This window comes from Centruroides vittatus, unplaced genomic scaffold (genome assembly GCF_030686945.1).
Source record: "Centruroides vittatus isolate TY-2023 unplaced genomic scaffold, ASM3068694v2 scaffold_490, whole genome shotgun sequence".
Lineage (NCBI taxonomy): Eukaryota > Metazoa > Arthropoda > Arachnida > Scorpiones > Buthidae > Centruroides > Centruroides vittatus.
The window spans coordinates 2,176,836-2,190,726 of record NW_027122711.1 but is presented as its reverse complement, the minus strand read 5'-3'; the positions used below and the strand labels follow the sequence as shown (position 1 = coordinate 2,190,726).

General features: G+C 22.8%; 1 protein-coding gene across 2 annotated transcripts in view; it reads right to left on the bottom strand.

Moving 5' to 3' along the window:
- The window catches only part of LOC136989357 (lachesin-like), a 136,301-nt gene that overhangs the window by 27,594 nt on the left and 94,816 nt on the right, over positions 1-13,891 (bottom strand). For both annotated transcript variants that reach the window (XM_067287478.1, XM_067287477.1), the window contains exon 4: positions 10,548-10,703. In XM_067287478.1, coding sequence (XP_067143579.1) covers positions 10,548-10,703 — 156 coding nt within the window. The remainder of the gene's footprint in view (positions 1-10,547; positions 10,704-13,891) is intronic.

The window sequence follows — 13,891 nt, the reverse complement described above, 5'->3', positions numbered from 1 at the left end:
AAATATTCATTAAATTAATTTTTTTTTTAAATTATATTTTTTATGTAAGATTTAAATAATAAAAATATCAAAATAAACTAAAATATTGATTAAAATTAAGAAACAAATAAAATTAAAATTCACACTCGATAAAACTGGAAATTAAATTAACTTATTCAAATTTATAATTAATAAAATAAAATTTAAAAAGGTCATTTATATATAAAGTTGTGTATTTTAAAAAGAATTAATTAAGTTCATTTCAATACATTGTTAGTTTCCTACATTTTTTGTTTTGTTATCAAATAACATTAATTATTTAATTGTTTTGATAACAGTTACAGAATATTAAACAATAACTCAATGACAATAATGCATGTAATTATTATTATTTTATATATATATATTTTTTTAATTTTAAACAATTTCTCGATAGATTTAACAATTTAATTTCTTTTTGAGATGATTATAAATTGCCACAAGGCTATTTTACACTTAGAAAAATGAGAAAAAATAGAAAAAAATCAACTAAAAAACTCAAATGTTTTTCTTTATTTTTAATATTAAAACTATTATAAATTTAAAAAAAGGGAAGAAAATAATAAAAGTAATTCAAGCGTTGACTATATTTTATCTAATTATAGCATAAGTGGACAATTAAGGTGAAAACATTCTTAAGTTGCAATATCATTTATTTGGATTAAATGACTAATTTTTTTTGTTTTTTTAAATACCCTTCTTGATTTATTTTAAGTTTAAATCGAAATTCAGATAGATGTTGCATGTTACATATTACACATCTGTCCAATTACAGTACTTTTGGACCAAAGGAATTTTTAATTGCTTTCTTTCTTCCTTTGTAATTATTCTAGGTGATATTCCTACTGTTTTTTCCCTTCAAATTATTTTCTAGATTGTTAAAAGTTAGTTTTAGATAAATGTACAGCAATATTTAAGAAAATAGGAAGAGGAAAAAAAGAAAGTAAAAATGATGTTTTTAAGTTTTAAAAATGTAGTTGATTTGTGTAGAATATATGTCATTATTTTTTTTTCTTACATTTTTTTTTAATTGAGTTTTTAAAATTGTTTAATGTGTTTAAAATGCTAAAATATCGTCTATGCTTTAATCAGTGTTAATTAAATGCATTTATATTTTATAGTAAAAATATATCATGTTTTTTTTTCTTTATTCTCTTATAGTCTGTTATATAACATTAAAAATATAAAATTTTAACTTAAAAAATTTAAATGATTTCGCTAATTTTTGGGTAGATAAAATATAACGTTGTAGAGACGTTAAATATTAAAAAAAAAACACGAGAGAAAATTTTAAAAATTCATAAATTAATATCATTTATAATCCAACATGGAACATGAATTGCAACAAAAATACTCATATAATTTTTACTAAAAACTATCGATTAACTTTAAAAATTTATTAGAATACATATATATTTTTAAATAATTTATAATATCCATCCAAATTCTTTAATTATCTTAACTTGTTAACATGATTTTTATTGGGCTGCAATGTTCAAATGACAGACCTGTCGTTTGTCTGTCCTTTAATCTCGAGAACGGAATTAGATAGATGAAAATGGAGATAAGACATAGAAAGCTTAGGAGTCGGAGGCCCATTAAACTGCATACGAATCTCCGGTCGGGACCGGAAGTCACGTGATTTCAATTCAAAATTTTCTCGAGAACGAAGTTAGATGACTGGCATTGCTCGATTGCTATCAGGAGAATGTACAGGGGTCATAAGTATGATGTACAAGGTCAATACACTACTAAAATCCAGACAAGATATGGAAAGTTTAGGGGTCGAAGAACCCGACTAACTGTATACTGATTTCCGGTCTGAACCGGAAGTCACGTGATTTTTAAAAAATTAAATTTGATTTTAAAAAATTATAGCTCGGCATTATGACGATGTCGTAATAAATAACTATTCGTTGAATTGTAATTTTTCTCATTTTTTCCGCTAAAAATTTCCTTTTAAATAGCGAAAAACTTAATTAAAACATATTAAAATACATTTAAATTATTTAAAAATATAATTTCCTTAATGATTTTTTTTTTTAATAATAAACACGACCGCATTCTCAAACTTTCTTTGATTTTAATCTCATATTTATAACTCAAGAAATGTGACTACAACGTTAATAAAAACTCATTTTAGCTTAAAATTTATTATATTTCTTTTTAATTAATATTTAAAACACTTAACGTAAGCTTAATAATTTAATTTTCTAATAAAAATTTTAAGATAAAAATAAAAATTTAACTTAATAACAACATAGGAGCAAAAATTATTATTATTATTATTATTATTATTATTATTATATATTTTTTTTCTTTTTTGCACTTTCTTAAACGGTTCCGCCACTAAATATAGAGCAATTATCTTCATTTTAAAATGACCTAAAGGTAAATTTACTGTTTCAGTTCACTACATTAGTTTTATACAATAATTATGTACTCATTTTAACGTGCATTCAGTAACTGAAACTATTTAGTGAATAATTAATCTTGGAATTTAATAGCCTCGAGAAGAAAATTAAAAAATAAATAAAATAAAAATAATAATAAAAATGACAGGAGGAAAAAAAAAATATCCGAAGATTGACAAAATAATTATCAGTAATGGAGTTGACAATTTATAATATTGTATCGAATAATTTATAAATAACAGTCATCAGTTTAATTATATAGGATTTATAATTAAAGGTGAATTGGAGAATCAAGTTGATCAAAGCATTCGTGTCATTCTAATTAATATAGATTATCTGTAATTTCAACAAGTGTAGTAATTTCTAAGTGGTATGAAGCTCTAGGTCTTTAAATTTATATAAAAATATGCAATATCAGTGCATTGACAAAAGCGTAACGAAATATGAATTAGCAATTGGAAAAGCTTTTTTTTTTCTTAAGTGTTTATCAATTTTTATTCGTTTAAGTACTTAATATACATTAAATTCAATAATTTATAAGCTTATTTATAACATTAAAAGGTTAATAGACATGTTTACTACTTCGGATGATCATCAATTATTTTTATTTTATTTTTTTAAAGAAAATTAAGTAGAGAATCGTTTCCCCTTCCTGTTGAATGTGGCATAAGCTTTAACGTTTTATGCCTCACAATTAATGGTTATATTTTAAAATTTATTTAATAAATTAAAATATTAGAATAATTTTTAAGGGATGATTATCGTGTTTGTTTTGAATAAGTAATAAGGTAAAGAAATTATATATAAAAACAAAGAAATTTTCTAATATACTTTTAATATGAGCATAATTAGTGAGATAGATTAACTTTTACTCGTTATAATTTATAAATTTAGGCATATAATGTGTATTCTTACTAATTCTGAAAGATTCTCTATTACTTAATCTTGTCAAACTTCTAGAGAGGTCATTTAATTAACAGTAATTAATTGACTATTCAAATTTAGAAAGTTACTGGAATACATAATATGTAAAGAATATTTTTAAAGTAAATTTTACTTCCATTGTCATTAGCAACCTTGGATAACTTATATGAAGCTATTAGATGTCTTCATCTAGCAGATGCTCGCATTAACAAAATTTCTTAATGAATATTGAAGACTTAATATTCATTCAACGTAATGAGCTCTCATTTTAGGGAGTGTCATTTATGAATTACCTGAAAATTGTATGAAAGACAGGTTGATGTATAAGTTCATGCAGTTATTATTAAAAAAAACGAGGAGAAAAATATTTAAAAAAATAATAATAATAATAAAATTTGGTGCTTGACATAAATTAATTTATAATTTACTAAATAACTTTAGAATATTTTGAATTATTTTTTTATTTGTAATAATATTTAAACTTGATTTTCTTAAAAGTTCTTTTATTATATTTTATATAGTTTTTTTGTTTACTTAATTAATGTCTTTTTAATAAATAATTTGTTTATTTTTTTGTTAAAATAGAGTGAAATATTTTTTAAAAAGTTCTATAGAAGAGCATAAAGTAAGGACAGAAAAAAAAAACATATCTTTTATGTTACAGAAAAAATTCCCTGGATCAGTAGAAAGAATCTGAGTAAAAAAAATTGAAAGTGAATAAAGATCTGAAAGAAAGTAATGACCAAAAATATATATATTATTCTGAAAAGATAAAATGGATGGAGGAAAATATATAAAATAAATTTTTATAAATAATAAATTACTTCATATACAACAGAACTTAATATATTTAAAAATAAGGAGGAAGATGTAGAAAGAAAGAAAAAAAAATTGCTACTCATGCATGAAATTAATAATTCATAAAGTTAAATATTATAAAATATTAAAGAGAAAATATAAGAATAAATAAAGTAAATTGATTAAAACTGTATATAATAATTAAGAAATTAAAATGTAATAAATTATATTACACTTTCCATCAAAATTCACACAATTTAATTAATATGAGACCTCTGAAAATGAAGGTGCAATTATATCTTCAAATATCCTAATGCAGATGATATAATTAGTGAGTTACTAAATTTTAGAATAATTATATACAGTGTACTAAATAACTATTATAGTAAATACAATATTGTTAAAGTTGAATAATTTATTATGTCTTTCTATATTATAAATTAACATGAAAAGAAATAAGATGGGTAATTAATTTTGTAAAATATTACATAGAAAAATATATATATTTATTAATATAAAACTTCATTTTAATGTGTTTTTAATTGTTTAATTCTTAATTTATTAATTAAGCTTACTGCTAATTAATTAATTAGTTAATTAAATGTATAAAAATATTTTTTTCTAATTTATTATTATTATTAACTAATTTTCTAATTATTTTAAGCATTTTTATGTCTGTATAATGTTGAATTAACATGAAATTGAAGCAAGAAGAATAAGACAAACAAGAAAAAAAAATAGTAATTCAATATTCAAATATGCAAAAAATTTAAAACATAAAAATAATTTTTAAATAAAATATAGTTATGGTAGAAGGAGAATCCAATGTAAAACTCAACAATAAATTCAAGGATAGTTCCATTTATTTTAACCACAACATGTGAAATGATAAATCTTCATACAATAAAAATGACAAATAGCACATAAATAATTTCAAACAAAACGTCACATGATATTTTCTGAGTGAAAATCGAAGTCCAATAATGCTACTAACGTCAAATAAGAAATCAATTTGTTTCATCTGTCATCTGCAGGAAAGAGAAAAACCTTGTTAAAATTCTAACCCCAGCAGATCAACTCTGGGATCATGCATATCTGCATTATAACACCTTTTATATGCATATAGCATCCACAGATATCAAGAAAAGGAAGATCATAGTGCACGAGGTATCAGTTACTTTTCTTATTGATGTCATAGGAATATGTCTTTTTTATTTTAAAATATTCAAGCAGTTTTCTTTTCAGAATGTATTTTCATAGTGTGGAAGATGGGGGGAAAAACTTTCAGAATCAAAGACTATCATTTTTTATCTTATTTTTTTCCCTCCCCTTTTCTTATTAACTGCTAATAAATGTCTAACTTTAAAATATACTGTACTTCTTTATGATTTATATAAACATGTTCAAGTTGAATAAACAACTTTTATGTGTAAAGTGTAAAGCTAAAAAGATAAATTATATATATATATATATATATTTGCTATTTTAATTAGAATATATAACTTAAAATATGTTTAAAAGAAAATTTAGTTTGAAGTTTGCTCTTTGTATAATGCCAATTAAATTCTTTATTTATTTAACTAAGATTATTAGCTTGTGTACATTCAAATGTATCCATGTGTTTGTTTAGTCTAGTAATAAACATAAAAGATAAAAACCATACTTAATAAAAGAAAATAAGTTTTATTAAATGCTAGAATGAATAAATATAATGAACCTGCTTTAAAATTTAAAACTAGAGAAGTTAAAAAAAATAATAATAATAAATAAAGAATCATTAAAAAATGATGATAAGTTCTCACATAGAATATATAAAATCTAATAATTTTTCTGAAGAAATTTTTAAGTTTTTAAATTAATATTTAAATTATTATTATTTCAGTTTTAAAAATCATTATTTTGTTTAAAAAAATATTAATTTAAAAATGTGAAAATTTTTATATAAATTTAATCAATATGTTTTTAGTAAATAACTAGATATTATTCATCAACAAACATATTTATTTAAAAATAATTGAATAAAGGAAGTGTAGATAAATAAATATCATTAATTGAGAAATTTATATTGAAGTGAAAAAGTATGAAGAGTCAGAGTACATTACTGATAATGAATTTGAAGAGAAGGGTGAGAGTATTGATGTAAAGAGGAACATTTAGAAATTACATTTTGAAGATAGTCATCATCATCATCATCATCATTATCAGTTTTAAAGAAAATGATAATAAGGATGAATTTCAGAATGAGAATTGTAAGAAAGTAAAAAATTGAATGTGAATTAATGCAATAAAATTGTAAAATGTTTTGAATAAATTGATTAAATTTCTCATTAAAATGCAAAATAATCTTTGTGTTAAAGTTGTATTAAATTTTTCTCTTTGTTTTCCTTCTTATTGGGATGCAATTTCCAGACAGAAGACCTATACATTTTCACTGTCTGTCATCTTCGTTAATTTTTCGAGAACAGAGTTAGACGAAAATCGTGGCCAAATATTAAAATTGATTAACTATGGTGAATTTTTTAATTAAAAGATAATTAAAAATTACATTATAGTTGTATTTTCGTAAAATTAATATATTCATATCATTCTCTAAACAATTAATGGATTAAAAAAACACACATAAAAATAAGCACATTCATACCCTACAATAAATTAATGAGTCCATTAATAAATGAATTATGAACATTGTATAATAATACTATTTTATTATATTATTAAATCATAATTAACTAAAAAAATGAATTAACAAATTACATTTTATCAATTTCTTTTCATTTATAAACTTAAACATGTTCCAACACAGGAGGGAAGAAGAAGAAAAAAAAAACTTTATTAAATTATATATTATAATAATATAAATGAAACTGCAAATATTCAACAGGAGATACTACTTATATTGGACTGCACTATAATAAAATATCCCTGTTTTATAATTAGTATATAGAGAATATTTTCTGCTAGATTTTTAAAATTTTACTGCTTTATTAAGAATATTAAAGTGAAGAGATTACTTCGAAATTGAATTAATGTAACATTAATAAATGTTGTACTAAGGCTGTACTTCTTAAAATATTTAGAAAAGAAATATATATATACACATCTGTAATATAATATGTAATTTTTTAACTGTTGTAAATGATTGTTATTTTAAAATACTTTACAGGAAACACACATTTACCATGATATATAATTAAAGTAAAAAAGAAATGTCACTTTTAATGACATTGTATTACTTAGCTACAATTTTATGGCTTCATTTCTTTGATGATAATCGTTATAAACTTTAGTATGGCAACATTAACGCATTAATATTAATGAGCTTACGTTTCATTAAATTCACCTGCTATCGCGATGTAGTATCTTTATTAAAGAATTTTGATGACTTAACACAATCTTTAGTTGTTTAGAGACACGTTACAAAGATTTTAAAAAGAAAAATCTTCAAAAAATAATAAGGAAAAAACAAAAATTTTTGTTATAAATGAAAGCTTCATACTACACCTATTGACAACTCATCATAATCAACGTTAAAACTGTTGTTGGAACCTTGTTACAAGTTGGAAGTAATAAAGGAGTGGGTAATCCTCTCCAACATACGACAACATCTGGCATTTTATAGCAGGATTCACTCATTCTATTAATAATTTCAAGTGAATAATTTGATAATTTAGAAAAAAATAATATAATTTTCGATCATTTTAAGTCATTTTACTCATAAACAATGATGATTTCTACGGTTGCAATATCGAAAATACGAAAGAAATTCTTCTCGTGTTTTCTCTTTTTTCTTATCGAAAACCATAAAGAAATACGTTCGAAATTCTTGAAAATTTAATAAAATATGTTCATATATATTTATTATTTAAGAAAATGTATAACTTAAATATATATATATTCATGTGAAACCAAGAAGTCGTCTAGATACAGAGAGAAACCTTTACTAGTTTATTATTAAGTAAAGTGCTAGCTAAAATCAAAACGTTAAAAAATACATTTACATATATACATTCAGGTGTATATTCAATATATAAATAGATATATCTTATGATTTTTTATATATATATTTATCATGAATATGAATGCATGAAAGTTGTGTAAAAGATGAGAAAATAAGAAAAATTTGAGAGAGCGAAAAGAATATTTTTCTAAAATGCGAATCGAAAATTCCAAAATAAAAAAATAAAAAAAAAGTATAAATAAACTCGGGAATATTCGATATGGAAAACGAATTGAAGGTAAAACTGCGAAAAACACGAATTTCCTTAAGCTATTTCAACGATGGAATACAATCGTCAGATGAAGTCATTGATGCCTTTCGGGTATTTCGTTTCTCTTTGTTGTTGTTGTACTTTATCAACTAAGGAAAAAAATTTTTTTTTTATTATTAAAAAAAAATTCTTTACCGATTTATAATTAAATTATAACTGCAAATATTTATCTATTTTCTCAAACACGTAAATCAATAAGCAATTATACATACGTGAGGCGAGGAAAAAAAAAACAAAATTGAGAGATTCGATTTGATAGTGTTAATGATTTATAGACTGTTCTTATATCTGATTTAAGATAGTCATCGAAGCATTATTTTTATTCTATTCTTTTAAAGTTTGATTATTATCTTAAATATTTTTCCTATATATATAGTTTTTTCTTCTGTTATCAATTTCTTAAAGCATTATCGCATTTAAAGAAAGCTATTAACAGTAGTAATTTCAATTTCTTCTATTTTTTTCGCTTCACATCTGTACTTTTATACCAGTTCTAAAACTGAATAGTGTGCACAATATTTTACTGGGAATACTTGTTTAATCCCTAGCTTTTCAATACGGGGTAGAGATTGTAAAACAGAGCTTTGCTTTATTTTTTTTTTTCTTTCTTCTTTTACTTAGTTCTTTCTCCAATTCTGCACAATAGTAGTCCATTATAGTGTTTATTGACAGTTTAAATTTTATGGTTCTTCAACGTTGTAGTTCCTTTTTACGAGTTTCTTTGGACAATTTAAAGAAAAAAAAATCACGTGTTTTGAGAACACTAACTTTAAGTGAAAGAGAAATAGAATACAATTGAAAAGAATTTTCTTAAAACTTTTTGACTATTTCCTAAAAGTTTGATCTCATCGACTTCATGTACCATTTGACTCTCGATGCTTAAAGAAGAAAGTTAACTCGACTCCATCAGCTAGAATTCAAACGTAATTCCGTATAATTTTCAATAAAAATTTATTTATTTCTCAATTTTTTAAAAGTAAAAAATTATTATGACATCGTCACAATTCCGGACTGCAATTTTTAATCATATTTTTAATTTATTTAATTTAAAATATAGGCTCTCGCTCTCAAATTGCTAGTGCTTGCCCCTGTACATCATACTTTTCCTGATAACAACACAGTCGTATGTAACTCCTTTCTGGGAGAATTTTTGAGTTGAAATCACATGATTTCCGGTCTAGATCGGAAGTTAATCAGAAAGGACAGGCAGACAGTGGAAATTTATAGGTCTACAACTTTTTTTTTCAAATTGCAGCCAAATAATTTAAATTCGAAATTTAAAGCCTATACGTTAATAATTTAACATGATTCGCCCATCAAACAATATAAAGCTCCTATTAATAAATTTATAAATTGTAACATAATCCAAAAATTTATCAATAATTAACTACATAATTAAAAGTATCGAATGGCAAATATTTGTATGTATCTAGTATTTGGTATACTGTATACTATAATGCTAGAGTAACGAAGTACAGTACATCGCTATTTATCATTATTTGAACGTAATACATTAAGAGTTAAATGAATTAATTGAGAATCGTATTTCGTGAAACTATTTAGTTAATAAATATGATAGAACATTGTTGATAATTAATTATTCAATAAACATCTTAACAAGAATACAATTTAGCATTAAAACACGATTCTTAGTCTCATTTATGAATTAAATATTTAAGAATTTTATTTATAAAATATCGACAATATAATGATAAATTCTTAACTTAAAAAGTGTATTTATTGTATTTACAGTATATATATTTTTATATGGTATAAAAGTCTACTAAGTTTTGAGAAATATGTCTTTGCAGATATTGTTTATTGTTTACAATTTCTGAAGATAGTAAAAAAATCTATGATTTTTGTAGTTATTCATTATAAGTCATATGCCATGGTTATGACCACATATATCATCTTTTATGACTTCTCATGTGAAACAAAGGCCCTTCATCACTACCAACTATCTACTAACACTACACACTTTCCTTCATAAGGTATACTATTTTCAACATAAGTTTCCTATCCATAATAAAGGTTAAAATAGAATATTTTAACTATTTATCACTAATATTTATCGTGTTTATAATAAATTACGGCATATATATATATATATATATATACTTACTCTTTTCTTGCCCCAATATGATTCCTTGACCATCTTCTCTTTTCCATTTAATTTCTGGTTGAGGATTCCCAGTAGCTCGACATGTCAAAGTCACGTTTGTATTCTCCATTACAGTCATATTTTTACTTGTCAACTCATTCAGAAATTCCGGTGCCACTGCATAAAAATAAAACAAAACAAAACATCTATTATGTGTCACATTGTTGACAGTATTGTTCTATGGTCTATGTAACAAGGATGTTGTTTAAAATATGAGTGTGACGTTTCGGATTTTTTTGACATGATATGTGCTGATACAATGGAATGTTATCTATCCGTTTGTCATCTGAATGTACAGAAATATCCATTCTTTGAATTTCTTTTTACTTTTGCAAATGTTAGTAGTATCTGTGGCTTTCTGTTATTTCGTTTTTTCTTGTAGAGATCTTCTATTTTCTCTTAGCGGATCCAATAGGATCTACTAAAAGAAAATAAATAAACTTAGAAGATGACTCTACATGTTTTAATATTTAATAATCTAGGGAACAAAAATGATATTTTTAAAAATTTATACAAACTTAAATCATTTATTATTAATAATATCAATAAATTTATTTCTGAAATATTTTTAATTATAAAATGCGTTAGTAAAATTAATTTATTTTTAAAACTTTACCACAAATTTAAATACTCAATATAGTAAAACTTGTGTAAGCCGGAATCGCAGGCATTTCCGTTTTGGACAGTTTTTACTGTATTTTACTTTGTAAAATATTACTTTGCTTTAAAATATGTAATATATTAGGGATAAATCTTTATATAGAATATTTTCTCTTAAATAATATTATAGAAGAAAAATCCCTAAAATGTTTTGTGAGAAAATATTTAAGGGATTTTTCCCGAAATGTAATAAAATCAATTTCGTGTTAAAGTTTGAATCCTTTTTGAAGGAAATTAATTTAAATTTGTTAGTTTCACTTAAAGAAAATTCCCTAAATAGGATTTATTTTCTATTTAAAAACTTATTCTTAATTAGAATCTTATTTTTATTTTAACAAAATTTTCGTATTTTCCATTAATTTAATTTAATTTTCTAAATGTAGTTTTAACATTAAATATATTATCCTTAATTCTTTATAGCTTTAATAACAAAATGATTTCTAATAAAAATCCCTTTTTTCGGTATTATTTCCTAAAATATCCCTAAGATTATGATTTTTCCCCTCAAGAAAGGAGAAAAAATATTCTTATATTTAATATAAATTATTTTTATGACGAAAAATTTAATTATTATTCAGATATAAAAGATTAAATTATAACAAAAATAATATAAATTATTAAAGTTAGAAATTTAATTTAAAATACATTTAAATTCTCAAATTTATAATTATTTTATGGGTTGATATGATGATAAAATCTCTTGGTATTGCTATTCTGTAAGACATAATGGACCCTATTGAAATGATATAACGCTTTACTAATTTAAGGTTATGGCTAAATTTGTAATTGTTACATTTAACCTCATTACATAAGCTTACATAATGCTGTCTGTAATAGATCCTAATAAACTACTCTTATGTTATATGGATATATCAAGGAAAGAATATAAAAAGGATCTTTCCCTAACAAAGAAATAATACCTTTCCCTCCAGGGAATTTTAGAAAGCAATTTTTCTTCAACTCAATTAAGAAATGAATTATTTTGTAATTAAAATAAATAATAAAATGGAATACATTTTTTTTCCTTTAAAAAATTAGGGAATTTTTCCTAAAGAATTTATCACTAAATTATAAATGCACAAGGGATAATTTTAAACAATTTCCTCTAAATTTACGTAATAATTATAATGAATATTTAAAAAACAATTAAATAAAAATTTTTCAGTAGAACCAATAAAATATTAGGGAATATTCCCTAAATTATAAATGGACTAGGGATAATTTTAAACAAATTTCTCTAAATTTACGTAATATTACAGTAAATATTTTTTAAAAAATGAAAAATAGAGAATTTTCAATAAAAAAAACTAAAAAATTTAGGGAATATTCCCTAAAGAATATATAACTAAATTACTAATATATTATGGTAATTTCAAACAATTTATTTAAAATTTTTATAATAATTTTAAAGAAAAATATTAAAAATTCCTTGAATATATAAACATTTATTAATACGTTAAATCAACACATAAGAATTAATTATAAAATGTAACAAAATATTCTGATAATAAATAAACATTCTCCACTAATCAATAATCTCTTGAGAGTTAAATTTTAGTTTATACAATTAGGGGAGGGAGGAAAAAAATTTTCCCTATCATTGGAATGAGTTGGAAGATTTTTCTAGCTATCTCCAGATAACTATTATATTCAGTTATTATAGTTTGACACTTTAAATTATACAAATTAATTATGTCAGAAGCGATAACATTTTCTAAAGTCTGTAGTTAGATAAATATGAGGAGAAGGATAATAACGTGGAGTTTGTGAGGCTAAATGTTCCAATACGAGCAACTAGGGAACGTCTATCTATAACGGAAGTCGTAAAAGTCTACAGATCCGTTTACATTTCAGCTTTTTCTTATATTACAGACAGTAGAAAAGACTTTGATAAACAAAATTTACCTTTGAATGCTCAAAATTCTCTTATTAACTTAGAGAATTTATAGTTTTTTCATAAAAGAAAATTTCCGTTAAAATGTTTAAAAATCTCGTATCAAATTGCTATAAATTCTCACTCTATTTTATTCTTTTAATTTTTTTACTAAAATCGAATTTTCTGTATCAAAAATAAAAAAAAATCTCTTCAAAATGTTAATATTTATTATATTTACAAATTATTTTTGCAATTTTTTTTAGTATTAGATTGTCGTTTTAATACATTTTCTTGGATTTAGGGACATTTTAAGTATATTCCCCTACATTTCAAGAAAATTCCCGGATTGAAGGCAATTTTAAAATAAAAATTCCCTACGCCAGGGAAATTTTCAGAACTAGGAAAAATCGGTTCTAAATTTCTAAATGTCAGGAAATATATATTTATATTTGTATAAGATTTATATTTGTTTATCTTATATAAAACATTTGTTTGAAAAATATTTCCTAAAAATAACCTTTAATAAAATACTTTTCATATTAAACTATCGACACGTATCGAATTTAAATTTTTTTAAAATAAATAATTTGACATTATAAATACTTTTTGTAATTAAAAATACGATAAGAACTTATCAGGAATTTCATTCATTTTAAGCTATTTAGTTCATTTTTCCCTATTATGAAATCTTCTAATGAATATGAAAAAATACCTTTAAAAAATTCCCCACAAAAGGGAAATTTTCGAACGTAGGGAAAATTCAGTTTAT